The sequence below is a fragment of the Equus przewalskii genome, chromosome 11 (assembly GCF_037783145.1).
Source record: "Equus przewalskii isolate Varuska chromosome 11, EquPr2, whole genome shotgun sequence".
Taxonomy (NCBI): domain Eukaryota; kingdom Metazoa; phylum Chordata; class Mammalia; order Perissodactyla; family Equidae; genus Equus; species Equus przewalskii.
The window spans coordinates 22,531,016-22,545,194 of NC_091841.1; the positions used below are offsets into that span (position 1 = coordinate 22,531,016).

General features: G+C 50.3%; 1 protein-coding gene across 1 annotated transcript; it reads left to right on the forward strand.

Moving 5' to 3' along the window:
• The first annotated feature begins 3,014 nt into the window (after positions 1-3,014).
• On the forward strand, positions 3,015-12,278 carry LOC103543629 (pepsin A-like). The gene is made up of 9 exons (XM_070566066.1): positions 3,015-3,106; positions 3,566-3,725; positions 5,738-5,855; positions 6,697-6,815; positions 7,528-7,727; positions 9,296-9,412; positions 10,557-10,701; positions 10,795-10,893; positions 11,964-12,278. The coding sequence occupies exons 1-9, from the start codon at positions 3,051-3,053 to the stop codon at positions 12,111-12,113; spliced, it is 1,164 nt and encodes a 387-aa protein (XP_070422167.1). The 5' UTR covers positions 3,015-3,050; the 3' UTR covers positions 12,114-12,278.
• Positions 12,279-14,179: the final 1,901 nt, after the last annotated feature.

A 14,179-nucleotide genomic window follows, 5' to 3' on the forward strand; every position in this document is an offset into this window, starting at 1 on the left:
TGAGTGGGAGGGAAAGAACTCTCCCCTCTCTGCCCTGTTGAACTGACCACAAACTCATTGAAGATCTGGCCTCTTTCCGTCTTGCTCATGGACCTGCTCCTGGAAAATAGATAATGCCTGCTACCCATAAGGTAGCAGAAGCATAATGAAAATGTGTGGAATGAATATGCAAATGGGTCCTGCAGGTTCCTGCTTGAGGAATCTTCCTTCTGCTTCCCAAACATATTTCTCCTCTGTTCAAAATTCCCATGTGGATCCCACAGACAAGCTGTGCCCCCAAATCAATGCCCATCCTTGGGCTCCGAGCACTGTAAGCAGTTCCAGGATGCACAGGGGAGCATGGACACTACCTACCCCTCCTAGATGGACCCTGGCCAACCCACCCTCACCCTCAGGATGACATGAAACAGCCTGTCTGGAGGGCCCAGCACCCAGGGGGTCTGACAAATGTTCACAGTCCTCATTTGCCTCCTCAGAGGTTCACTCCAACTGCCAACTTCACCATCCACCACTCAACGTGGAGGAGAAAATCAGACTGTGGACAGATTTTACTCCTAGATCCAAAGGACCAAAATGGAAGCAGGGATGATGAGTGGGTGTTCTCTTCTTCTTCATTTCCTTTGATGCCATCACAGCATTTCACTTGAAATGAACACGTTTGTCACCTCCAAGGAACCTCCACAGGCAGAGCCTGGTATCCATTCCCTTCACCCCCACCATGTGGCCGTCACTGGCTGAGCCCGTCGTCTGCTGTGAAGTCAGGGGCATCAGGTCTCTTGTCATAGAGTGAGATTTGGCTTTTCAAGTGTACAATCCAGAGAGAGAATATTTCCATCACCTTGTAAAGTTCCCTTTTGCCCCTTGGCAGTGAGCATCTGCCCCTGGCCTCTGGTCTGTTTTCCATTCTCATTATTTTGGCTTTCCCAGATGCCGTATAAACAGAATCTTACAAGTGTTGCCTTTGGAGCTTGGCCTCCTTCACTCAGCACAACGCTCGTGAGATTCACCCAGCAGCTCCTCTGTCTCTACTGCTGACGGCTCGTCCCCCGTGTGGCTGCACCATCACTTGCTCATCCAGGACAAGTTGAAGCACAGTCCAGTTGTTTTGAGTTTTTGGCTTTTATGAAAAAAGCAGTTATAAACATTTGTGTGCAGGTCTCTGTAGGGACACGTGTTTTTCATTTCTTTTCAGTAGATGCACCGGAAGGGTTGGCTCAGTCAAATGATAAGTGCATGTTTATCAGAAACTGCTCTGCTGTTTTCCAATGTGGCTGTGCCCTCTCCTCTCCCACCTGCACTGTAGGAAAGACCCATGTGCTCATCATCGTCAGCACTTGGTTTTGACAGTTGTTTTCATTTTAGCCGCTCTGTGTGTGTGGCTGGTTAACACTCTATGTTTAATCCTCATACAATCCTATGAAATTAGTGGTACTTTTATCTCCATTTCATGCATGAGGCAACTGAGTCTTGCACAGGCTGGATCAGCAGTCCCGGGTCTTACAACTGTTCAGAGACAGGCCTGGGATTCAAACCCAGATTCGGGAGCCAGGGCTCTTCATAAGATTCTCCACGGCCCCCAGTAAACCCCAGGCAGTCGAGTAAGGGAGAAGGCACAGGTAGTCACAGAGACCTGGACTTGAGCCCCTGCTCAGTCTCTTCTTACCTGTGTCACCTCAAGCAAGTGTCATAACAACTCTGTGCCTCAGTTTCCTCATGCATAAAATGGGGATAATAATATTACTTACCAGAATGAGCTCAGTCAGAGGTCAATAAATCTACGCTGTGTCATGTAACTGCAAGGAAGAGAAACACACAAACGATGTGGCACAACTCGCCCTGCCATGCTCACCCAGAGCACTCGGGGAAATTTGGAATTTTTATACAATCTGTGTTTCCTGATGCAGGAAAAACCTGGGATGGCCCAGAGAATCTGCAATCAGAACAAGATCTGCGGATACAGCTGGCTGCCTCCTGGTGACATCCCTCCCATGTATTCCCCTCCTCCACAATTCTCAATAAGCTTCCACTCCACTGCATCCAATGAATAAATGCCCCAAAGTAGAGAATCTATGGGTTGGTAAGCATTTCCTTTTAATAAGACAACCTTTCTAAGTCATTCACCCACTAGTATGAATTTGCCCAGATTGCTGCGCTCCATTGCAGCTGATTCAGTCAAGTTTTAAGCATGGGGATCCTGGGAGAGTCAGACCCAGGTGGGGTCTCAAAGGTGGAGGCTTCCAGCAACCTGAGAGTGTGGGAGAGGAGCAGTAGAAAGAAGAAGGGGTGCATAAAGTGAGGGACACAGATTCCAAGGACAAACCTGGCCATTTTCAAGTGTGCTTCCTCCAGGAAAGGAAGGCAGCATTCTTCCACTTGCTTCACTCCCTTCTCTTCCTCTGTACTGTGTATGCAGCACTGTCCCAGGACTCAGCTCCATTGCCATAAGCACAATGTTATGCAAGAGCATAATAAGGCCTATAAGCTAGTTAGACACCAAACAACCCACAAAATGATATTTCTTTGGGGAAATGTGTCCTGATCCCTAACCACTGACCTACAAACTTGCTATGGGTTAGCAGCTTCAGGAACATGACCTGTCACTAAGTGGGGAGCTGCTCTCCAATAACCACAGCATCTGTCCCATTGATAGATTGGGGTACACTGAGCTCCACTGACATCTGTTCAATCTTAAGTGCACATTAGATCAACTTTGTCAAAATATTCAGCTTGTCAAGTTTCCATGCAGGCCCTTTGTGTTATTTGAGAAATAAGCCACCCTTCCATGGCTCATTCTATGCAGGTGCATACTAATCATGGATGTGGTTACAGTGGAAAGCTGCCTAACTGGAAACTTCTCAGAACATGGCACAGGGGCAGGGACAATCGTATCAGGAAGCTTTGTGTTTGGGGCTAGGATAATGGGTGACGTTTGGAGGCTGATAAGGCAGGTTCCCCAGGACTTGCGCTGTATATAAGGAGCAGCTCCTGCCTCTGCTGTACGCCTTCCACCCTTCTTCCCTTCTCTGGAGACTTGGGACCCAGGAAGAACCATGAAGCGGCTGCTGCTGCTCAGCTTGGTGGCGCTCTCTGAGTGCCTTATCTACAAGTGAGTCTGGGGGACACGTGGCACGAAGAACAGCTTCCAAGGGGCTGCTTCCCTTCACTGCCTGTCACCCTGTCTTCCTCTCCTCCAGAAGTTTTCTTCTTCTTTTCTTCCTTCATACAACTCCTCACTCTCTTCCACTGTGTTGAGTCTCTTTTCTTGTCTCACTCTGTCCTTCTGGAGAAGAAGCCCTGCAGACATGGTTAACAGCCCTGGCCCTCAAGTCCAGCCTGGATTTGGTTCCCAGCTCCATCACTGGGCCAGGCGACTTTGGGCAACCATTGAACTTCTTTTCAGTTGTGTAGAAAAATGGGAGCATCTCCTCTCTTGACTTCCTTCCTTCTCCCTCTCTTGGACCAGCCTCCTTGACCTTCCCTGCCTTCCACAGCACCCCTGAGTGGACTCCTTCCCCAATTACACTTCCTCCTCCAAACCATCCCATTTGCAAACGCTCTGCCACAGGGTTCCGCTTGTCAAAAAGAAGTCCTTGAGGCAGAACCTGCGCGAGAATGGCCTGCTGGCGGACTTCCTCAAGCAGCATCCCCGCAACCCAGCCAGCAAGTACTTCCCCAGGGAGGCCGCCACCTTGGCAGCCACAGAGGGCCTGGAGAACTACATGGATGTGAGTGCAGGGCCATGCAGGGCGGTGGGGCCTGGCACTGAGGACTTGGCCTGGAGGAAAGAGGGGTTCCCAGGGGTCTTGGAAGGTGGAGCAGTGCTCTAAGCCCTGAGGCAGTGACCCAGGGGTCTGCTCCTTGGATCTCAGAGGCACAGGAAAAGTCACATCAGAGATGTTGCTCTCATTCTTTTGTTCATTCATTCATTCAGTGTTTACAGATGCAGAACACCTCCTTATGTGCCAGACACAGTACTGGGCCTGCGGGAAGCAGCAGGATAGAAAACCAGGCACAGCCTGTGCCCTCGGGGGGCTCACAGTCTAGTAGGGAGAGACCATCATCACTGAGCCTCACCAACAATGAAAAGTACAGACAGACCAAGGGCTACACAGTGAAGGTGACACTGTGAGAGGGTGGCAGGTGGCAGGCAGTGACACCTCCCTTGGGAAATGAAGGAGAAGTGGAGGTCGGGGAGTATAAGAGATGGTCCCCGATAGCGGGATGGCTTGCGCCGGACCCTGGGACAGCAGGGAGCAGAGTGCATTTGAGGAAAGGAGCTAGTGTTCAGGGAGAACAGAGACGGAGGGAGGCGCAGAGTGAGGATTGTGGGGTTGGTGTCTAGAGCCAGACCAGAGTGGCTGATGAGGGCATGTGTCCTCATGGCCACTCAATCATCTTAACCAGGGGGGTTGAAATGATCAGTGTGGAGTTTCAGGGTGATCTCTCACTGTGCTATTTAGAAGCCAAAGGCAAAGGCCTGCCCTTCTGTATATATTGTGTGTCCCCTGTGTGAGGGCACAGGGCCAACGATAGGAAGGAATGTTGCCTGTGGTTATGACCTCAGCCTGTGAAATCTGCCTGACCTGGTGCAAGTCTGAGCTAAATGGTTCCGAGCCACGTGACCTTGGGCAAGTCTTTTAAATTCTCTGATCAAGCCTCAGTTTCCTCCTCTGTCAAACAGAACCACAAATATCTAACACTAGAGAGTTGTTGCAAGTAATTAACACAATAGCGTTTTCTTGGAGATTTAGGACAGGGCCTGGCTCTTGGTAAGAGCTTGGTAAAGTCAGTCCATTTATTCACTTAATAAATATTTCTGAAGCATCTACTATGTGTCAGAGGCTCTGTGCACAGAGCTGAGGAAACAGTGATGAAGAAACAAAGTTCCTGGAGCTTTTGTTATGCTAGAGAAAGCAAATAGGAGACAAATTAAATAAATACACAAAATAATTCCACGTAATGGCAAGTGATGAAAAGAAAAATAAATTAATTAGAGTAACAAGAAGAAGAATAATGAGGGAAGGGCAAATCTAGATGAAGTGGTCAGGGAGGGCCTCTTGGTGGAGGGGATGTTTGACTAGAGCTCTGAATGATTGAGGAGAAGGAGCAGACCAAGGATAGGTCCAGAAGAAACATTTTCTTAGCACAGGAATAGCAAGTGCGTGTCCCTGGGATGGGAATGAGCTTGTCATCATCAAAGAAGAGCCAGACCAGTGTGGCTAGAACTGCTGGCAAGGGAGACAGGGCTGCCACTAAGAATAAAAATCCTGACCATGCCCTTCCTCAAAACACGCACTACACACCTTGATTTAGGAACAAGACATCTCCAGGGGTTTCCATCTTTAGATGACTTCTTTATCTCCTGATCGACCATTTACTGAATGCACCATTGAGCATTTATTCTGCTGGCTGCTATCAGGTTACCCACTGTCCTCTGAGATGGAGTGTTCTCTAGGGTGGCACGACTAAGACATTCAGGAGGAGAGCTGAAGAGGAGACAGCAGATTCTTACTTGATGGTGCTTAGAAGAGACAGTCAGAGGGAAACAGGGATGGAATCAGGGAAGAGATCAAGGAGGAGGGGAGGACAGGCTGGACCTTGAAGGATGGCTGCATTGAACATGGAGAGAAAGGCAAGGAGAGCAGTGAGGGTGGGGAGCTGAGGAGATGCCCCAGGAGGCCCTGCTCCCTGGGGGGTCTCAGGATGGGGAGTGACCTGTGCTGTCCCCGCCCCACAGGAGGAGTACTTCGGCACCATCAGCATCGGAACTCCTGCTCAGGAGTTCACCGTCATCTTTGATACCGGCTCCTCAAACCTGTGGGTGCCCTCGGTCTACTGCTCCAGTCTCGCCTGCTGTGAGTGCCTGGGCCTGCCTGGGGCCCCCAGTGTCCACTGACCTGGGAGCCCTGAACACTCGGGGGCTTCAAATAGGTCCAATTTCAAGCCTGCTGGAGTCCCTCTGGGATTCTCTCAACAGGCATTTCCCGAGCACCCATGTGCCTAGCACTGGGCATAAGAGCCCTGGGACAGAGGGTGACTCACACATGGTCCCTGCCCCCGAGGGGTTCAGTCCAATGGCAGAGAGCAGCTCTCCTGAACAAGCACAGCCCAGGGGACTAAGGGGGGCCCAAAGCAAGAGGGCAGTTAGGATAAGTGACTTAAAGGCATGACTGAGCTGAGTCATGAACTCACTTTTAAAAATATCATTTATTTACTAACGAAAGAGTATTTGTCATTGGGAGTCATGGACAGTGTTACAAGTTCCTTCCTCTTCCAGAATTTTCACCTGACTTTTAATTCAGAGGAGCCCCTGGAATCCTCCCCTTCATAACCTGAACTGTGACATTGTAGGGCTGTGACCGTGACAGTGTAGCTGTGTCATGGGCTGTTCACAGTGCGCTGTGAAGGGGCTCACGGCCATGGGTAGCTGTGGGCCTGCTCTACTCAGTGTTTGCCTTGGGGTCCTTGGGAAGACTGTGGGGTTGGCTGGGGACTTCCATTTGGGAGATGGTCGCACTTAGTCCAACCAGGCAGGAATGGAACCTGGGGATGCTTGGGCTCCATCGTGTGGAGAATGGGATCCTTCGTCCTACAAAGCCTCACCCAGAACCAAGGCAGCCCACTCCAGAAAGTCATCCCTAACCATGATTCTCACTTGGATTCTGAGGTTGATAATGTCACTTCTTGTCCTCCCAGCCGACCACAACCGCTTCAACCCTGAGGATTCCTCCACCTACGAGGCCACCAGTGAGTCGGTCTCCATCACCTATGGCACCGGCAGCATGACAGGCGTCCTTGGATACGACACTGTCAGGGTGAGAACCTGCTGCCTCACTGCCTCATCCTGCCCAGTCCTAGGGCCAGCTTCTGGGGACCCTGGAGGCCACAGTGCAACCCCGGAATCAGCTCATTCAGCAATATGGGTCTCAGTGACTCCAAAGTAACTTGATTAGTGGAGGGGGATGAGGAAGTAGCAGAGATGTCACAGACATTTCTAGGTGGGGCAGTAGTGGGTAAGAGGGTGGGATGCCTGGAGCCATCAGCCAACCTCAGCCCCACCCAAGCTGAGTGCTATGGATTTGGGGAGAGAAGATAGGAAAAGGCTCCATTACCTTTTATCACCTCCTCCTCTCTCTCCTCCCACTACCTGCAGCCTCCTCCTCTACTCACAAAGGCTTCAAAAGCATCTCCCCCTTCCAGGATGTGGCAGGGGTCAAGGGCTCTGATTTGCCTTGGGTCTGCTTTGCATCCAGTCATCAGACACAGGAACACACAGGGCCCATCCGTTCTGCAGAAAATTCCCACACCAAGGCGCAGACAGTGGCCGTCTGGAGATCAGCAGCAATGGTCACTTCCAGCAGAATAACAAACATTCCCAGAGATTCCCTCTCCCCTCCTTCCAGCCTGAGGCCCCAGAAGCCAAGTCCAACATGAGATGAACCAGGGATGCTCTGGGCCTGGGGCTGGTGCCCCGCAGTGCTCAGTCAACACAAGCTGGTTGTCAACATCTTTGTTACCCCCACTCAGGTCGGAGGCATCGAGGACACCAACCAGATCTTCGGCCTGAGCGAGTCAGAGCCAAGCTCCTTCCTGTACTATGCTCCCTTCGACGGCATCCTGGGTCTCGCCTACCCCAGCATCTCTGCCTCTGGGGCCACTCCCGTCTTTGACAACATATGGGACCAGGGTCTGGTTTCCCAAGACCTCTTCTCTGTCTACCTGAGCTCGTAAGTCAGGCAGGGAGGTCATGGTCACCTGGCCCAGCAGAGGGCTGTCCAGAGCTGGGTGGAGAGAGAGGGTTCAGCCAGCAAGAGATTTGAAAGGTCAGTGTCTAAGGCTTGAGAGGTGTAGCTTTGGAGACAATGGGGCCAAATCTCTCTCTGATGAACTGTCTTCATTCATCTCATTTACCAGCTGAGTCTTTGTCATCCTGACTTACACAAGTCAAATGTCAGCCATTTTCCCTCCTGCCCCAGTCCCCTCATCGTTGGCCCGAAAAGACCACAATTTAAAAAGAGTCCACTAAAAATAGGGGCCAAAATTCCATAGCAATGAAAGGAATATTTGATGGTGACTTATATCTTCAACAATGAAACATCCAAACAAAGAAAGCAAGTTTATGTCATTCGTTAAAAAAATCTAGGTTCCAGTTGTGACTATGAGTTAATCCTAAAAATGAATAAAGAATAAACCAAGTGTTGGTTTTGGTTGAGTCGAGGTTTATGCAGGAATATCTGAGGGTGTCGTCAGTTTCCTGAGACTCTCAGCTTTCCTCTGATGCTCTCATCCCTCTCTTTTGAAGCCATTGTCATTGTTGATCCATTTCTTTAGTTGTTCATTCTTCTACTATAAACTCATTGTGTCACGTTGTACTTACCGTCAGATGTTTACAGGAAAGTTGATGTGGGGTGAGGTGAGTGGGGACTATCATTCTGTAGCCAGTTCTTTGGCAATTAATTTCTTATCGTCATAAACATTTGCTTTCCTGTCTAACCTGAAACTGCAGAGATTCAGAAAATGAATACTCTGGTAACAAGGAGGAAACAAACAACGGAAGTAATTTACAACAGGAGGGCCTTATTGTCCTGTTGGTCCCTTAATATTCAAGTCGGCTCCTAGACATCCTCTGCCTTTATGGGACTTAGAGATTCCATGGGGCCATCTTACCTCCTCAACTAGATCAGGGTTTCTCGGTCTCAGTGCTATGGACATTTTGGACACACAATGCCTTGCTGTTGGGAGTTGTCCTGCGCATTGTAGGATGTTGAGCAGGCTGCATGGCCTCTATGTACTAGACACCAGTGGCACTTCCTACACCCACCTAATCATGACAACCAAAAATGTCCCCAGACCTTGGCAAATGTCCCCTGGGGGCAAAAGTGTCCCTGGCTGAGAACCAGGGGTCTATACTATCAAATCCTTAAGACCAAACATTGTCAAGCGTTCACTTCTCCTCAGGTCCCAGGGCAACGAGAGTGAGGATGAGGTGCAAACCACAACTCCAGAACCATAAGGACCTAGGTTCACATCTTGGTTCTGCCACTCCCTGGCTGCGGGTCCTTGGGCAAGTCATCCCACTTCTCTGAGCCTGAGACTCCTCCCTGTAAAGTGAAAATAATAATTAATGTGACCACTATATGGGCCTTGGTGTGAGGATTGAGAGAAACCCTGTCTATCACACACGAGCGCGGCTCCTGGCACTAGCAAGAGCCAATCAAGGGTAGCTCTTAGGATGAACACAGCGGATGTTCAGTTGAAAGAACGAATTCCTGTCTTTTGCCCCCACTTTCAACAGCGATGACGAGAGTGGCAGCGTGGTGATGTTCGGTGGCATCGATTCCTCTTACTATTCTGGAAGCCTGCACTGGGTGCCTGTTTCTGAAGAGGCTTACTGGCAGATCACTGTGGACAGGTGAGATCACATCGCCGCGGATGGGCACTATCCTGATAGAGCTCAGATCTCATTTCTTTATGGACTCACAGTTAACCGAGCTTTCCAGAATCTCCCTGGAACAGCCAGCATAGGAAAATGTGCTCTGGGAGGAAAAGGTGGGAGTTAGCCAATCCAGAGAGACCCCGATAAAATCATCTCACTGGAGAAGCAGAGCTGTCTGGGACTCCAGATGCTCTGCAAGGATGAGCTAGCCACTTTCCTTCTGCTCACAGAGACAGGACATGAGCATCCCTGGGGAGAGCTGGAGGACCCACCTGTCCACATGATTTGGCATTTAGGGGACCTATGAACTGGCACATGCCCCCCACTGCAGGAAAAATTCACTTTCTGTCTATGGACAGGACAAGATGCCTGAGAAGTTGTTTCATCCCATTCTTTTCCCCTTCCCCTTCTGGGCCCGCCCCTCCATCAAGCAGCCTCATTCCCAGCTGTTCCTCCCCCGCTGGTCTGCTAGGGTGACTCCAGATTTGCCCAGGTGTTAGCCATTTCCCAGGACTCAAGGCTTTCAGATCTAAAACTAGGAGTGTCCTTAGCAAACCGAGACACTAGGTCCCCTCACGTCTGCGCCAGTGATGCTAAAACCTCATCAGTTCCTCCCACTCCTGCCCTTGCTCCTCTCATCTCCATCCCTCCTTGCATGCCTTCCCCTCTGCCTGGGATGTCTTCCTCCAGCTCTTTACCTCCTTGGCAACCTCAGGCTGTCTGCTTCACCGGGAAGCCCTCTCTGGTTGCTCCCCCCCCCCCACCATAACCCCCACCATGGATTGTTTCTTTTCCCATGTCCTATGCCCTGTTCATACAGCTCTTCCTCGGTCATAACTTATCATTCCAGCTAGACTGTGAGCTCCCAGCAGCCAAATACTGTGCAGCTGCCTCGTTTGGAATTTTGTCTCCCAGGCCTAGCACACAGTAGTCAGTCAGTAAAGTTTTGTTGAGTAAAAGAATGCATGAATGAATGAGGGCTTGAAGAAGAGAAGCTAAAATTTATCTATTGATCAACGGATAGGGAGGAGGGACTCTCTGGGGTGACTCGGTTCCTCCTTGCAGAGATGTCTCTGCAGTGGGCTCAGCTGAAAGACCCTTACTTGCATCTCACTTTCAGCATCACCATGAATGGAGAGTCCATCGCTTGCAGTGGGGGCTGCCAGGCCATTGTTGACACCGGCACCTCTCTGCTGGCTGGCCCACCCTCTGCCATTGACAATATCCAGAGCTACATTGGAGCCAGTGAGGACTCCTCTGGTGAGGTAAGTCCAGCCTTGACTGCCCCATTGTAGACCGAAGTGGCGGGTCTGCCATACAGAAGGAAGGCAATCCCTTCCAACCCTCACTCTTTCCAGGGGGCGATCAGCTGCTCATCCATCGACAGCCTGCCTGACATCGTCTTCACCATCAATGGCGTTGAGTTTCCTCTGACTCCCAGTGCCTACATCCTAGAGGTAAGGGGCCTCTGGGCCTGCTCCTAGGTTTCCCCCCATAGAATGTGGCCACACAATCCCACTTGGCACTAAGGAAGGTGCACTTTCTCATTCTGAAACTGACACCTGCTCTGGACAGCCATTGGAGAAAAAGAATACATTCAAAACAAATGCATGCATGATAATGGGGACGCAGTATCCAAGGGGGAAACGGGAGGCAAACACTGATGGCATGAAAAGAGGACTTCTAGTTGGACCCTGAGTCCACGCTCTGGGTCTCAATTACTAGCCCATTGATTCCGAGCCAGTTACAACCTCCTTCAGCCTCAGTTTCCTCGTCTGCTCTACAGCTTTCCCCACGCTCAGAGTGTACAGTAGTCACGTGATATTGACCACATCAGTGCTACAAAAGGTTGGGCAAATGGTGATCCTAACTCCCCTGGGTCAGGGCTTATGACTCCCCACTGTCTCTACCACGTGAAAAATCTTTAGTCAAATGAGCCAAAGGCCAACTACTTCCTTCTATAATAACTCAGGTGGAAAACTCATTTTGCCCAGTGGGTCAATGTCAATTCAGCAAGAAGTACTGACGCCCAGCCACACCCTGAGCGATGCTGATTATTTAGTAGAGGGTCAGACCTAACCAATGTGGCTGGTGGGGTGGGGTGCAAAGCTCCGAAGGTGATTCTAATGTGCAGCCAAGGTTGTGGGCCAGTGACCCAGTGAATGAAATGAACTGACAGCTCACCACTGGAAGGGGTCAAAATAATCAGAAAAGGCTGTGTTACTGGGGCTTCCAAAATCCCCCCAGGAGCTGAGTTTCCCCAAACCCTTTCACTCCAATGCGGATGCCGAGGTTTGTGCATCTGCCAGACACACTGGACAATGTCTAGTGGTCCCTGGAACAAAGTGCAGTGAACAGCTCATACAGGCAGACCCCAGGCTAAGAAGACCCAAGTCCCCACACACGAGGCAGGAAGCTCCTCCTTGCACGTGCCTTGCAGTGGACGATGGCCCTTGATGCTGATCCCCCAGCATCTCTCACTGCTAAGTCTGTGTCCCATCTCTGTTTTTATCCTCCTTTTCTCCAGGAGGATGGAAGCTGCATCAGTGGCTTCGAGGGCATGGACCTCGACACCAGCAGCGGAGAGCTCTGGATCCTGGGTGACGTCTTCATCCGCCAGTACTTTACCGTCTTCGACAGAGCCAACAACCAGATCGGCCTGGCTCCCGTGGCCTAAGCCTGAGTCTTTCCTGCCACTTTACTGGAAGATCTGGCCTCAGTTATCCCCTTCTAGATGTGCATGATTCTCCTGATTGTTCTTCCTGTGGGATCATGGAGGTGGGATCTTGGCCCTGTTCCCTCTCATACCAATAACGTAGAATAAAAGCACAATCTTCTGAAACATGTTTTGTGGAGTTGCTTCTGTTTGTGCATATTTCTCCTTCACATCACAGGGGTCAGAATACCAAGATGTGGGGGCGGAAATGACCACTTGGAAAGCACCAAACAGAGCCAGTGACAGCACACACTTCATAATAGAGCCAGCAAGACAAATGGGCATCAGCATGTCCGACTGTGAGCATCATATGAAGACGTGGGGACCAGAAATGCCAGGCCCATTGTCTCCTGATAGAGTAGAGGACCTAAGTGCTTGGTTGAGGGAGACAACTCCTCATTTCTCCCAAAGTCGATTAGCGATAATGAGAAAAGGAAAGAGATCAGGGCACATGACCACTGATAGTGACATTTCTAAGTAGGCCAGGCAGGCGGAATTTTCTGGAAGACATGGGCTAGAGTGGTGACAGAAGCTTACACCCCAAAATCTACCTGGCTGCTCTCTGGTTACCTGGTTGATGCAGACTAACACCTGAGACCCCTCAACAGTCTGGATACAAGACACTGAACAGACCCGTCTCCCCATCAGTAATTAAACAGGATGGTTTTCCAGTTCCTGAGCGTTGTGAGATGTGAGGAAGGAACTGAGCATGCCCATTAGCAAATAAGAACTATTTACAGCAGAGTTTCTCAGAGTGAGTTTGGTAGAAAACTGTTCCATGGAAAATAGAGTTTCAAAATAAGCATGGAGCACGCTGCATTCTAGGCCCTTCCTCAAGGCTCACAAGGCACCTTTCCAAGCAAAGCTCTGAGAAGTCCTTCTGCAGAGTGATCTGTTTTGCTCTAATTCAGCTTGGCTGGATCCCAGTCCGTCACTTGCTAGTAAACCCATCACAGTCCTGTGCTCCTCGACACCCTCAGTGGGACAGTTCCCATAGCTCCTGCCTCTGCCGACAGCTGGACCCCAGACTGCCCTCTGGAGACACGGGCCTGACGGCTACAGCTGGGCCCCTCTGCTAAGAGGGAGAGACTTTGGGGTGCCCAGAACAAGATGGCTTTGGAAACCCTGTTAGATCATCCCAGAATTTGTCATTGATCACTCATACAATATAAGAATTTCAGTTCTAGAAGGGGTGGGGTGAGCTCCACCACCCCATCCCACACGTATCCTGTTTTCACTCATGACCTCTCTGGATCATTTTCCCCAGTTGTAGAATCTTTTTGAAACATAAATTTGATCACATCCCTCCCTTGTTTAAAACCTTTAATTAATGCCTTCCCAGGGCACTTGGAATAAGATAATCAATCTTTGATGTGGCTGCCCGGCACTGGATCCTACTTACCTTCCCTGCCTCACCTTGATCCCTCTTACCCTGAGCTCCCACCACACTGGCCTTCTTCTACCTCCTCAAATACCCAAACTTCTCCACCTCCAGACCTTTGCACACAGTCTTCCCTTTGGGTTGCTTTCCCTTTTTCTAGCGTCCTGCAGATCTCAGCTTAAATGTCACCTCCTTGTGAGGCCTCCCCAGCGCCCCCTCTCCCCCAACAGAGCCTGGCCCTCCTTTCCTTCATGGCACTTGGCACATCGGTAATCATGCATTCGTGGGAGCACTTGTTTCAGATCCTCCAGAACAGGGACTGTGATCCTTTAACTGTTGGGACTGCAGGACAGAGCAGGGCCCGGCACGTAGCAGACGCACAATAAATATTGACCGAGTGAGGAATTCGAGACGATTTTTTAAAAGGAAACAGCTAGTATAAGACAAGAGAGTGGATCTGATTTGACTGAGGCCATGCTTCAGACCACAGATGGGTCGCTCGTGCTCCCACCGACATTCTGTCCCAGTCATATCTGATCCTGGGACAGACAGGTGGACCTCTCAGGTTTCTGGGGAGGAATTTCATGGTGTCTTGGCTTCTTTGCTGGGCTTGTGTTTCTGACATTTCCCAAGTGCCTCCCATACC

Coding starts and splice junctions, on each gene's coding strand:
- LOC103543629 (XM_070566066.1), top strand. CDS start 3,051: ATGAAGCGGCTGCTGCTGCTCAGCTTGGTGGCGCTCTCTGAGTGCCTT. Junction 3,726..5,737: donor GCCTGGAGAACTACATGGAT/GTGAGTGCAGGG, acceptor CCCGCCCCACAG/GAGGAGTACTTCGGCACCAT. Junction 7,728..9,295: donor TTCTCTGTCTACCTGAGCTC/GTAAGTCAGGCA, acceptor CACTTTCAACAG/CGATGACGAGAGTGGCAGCG.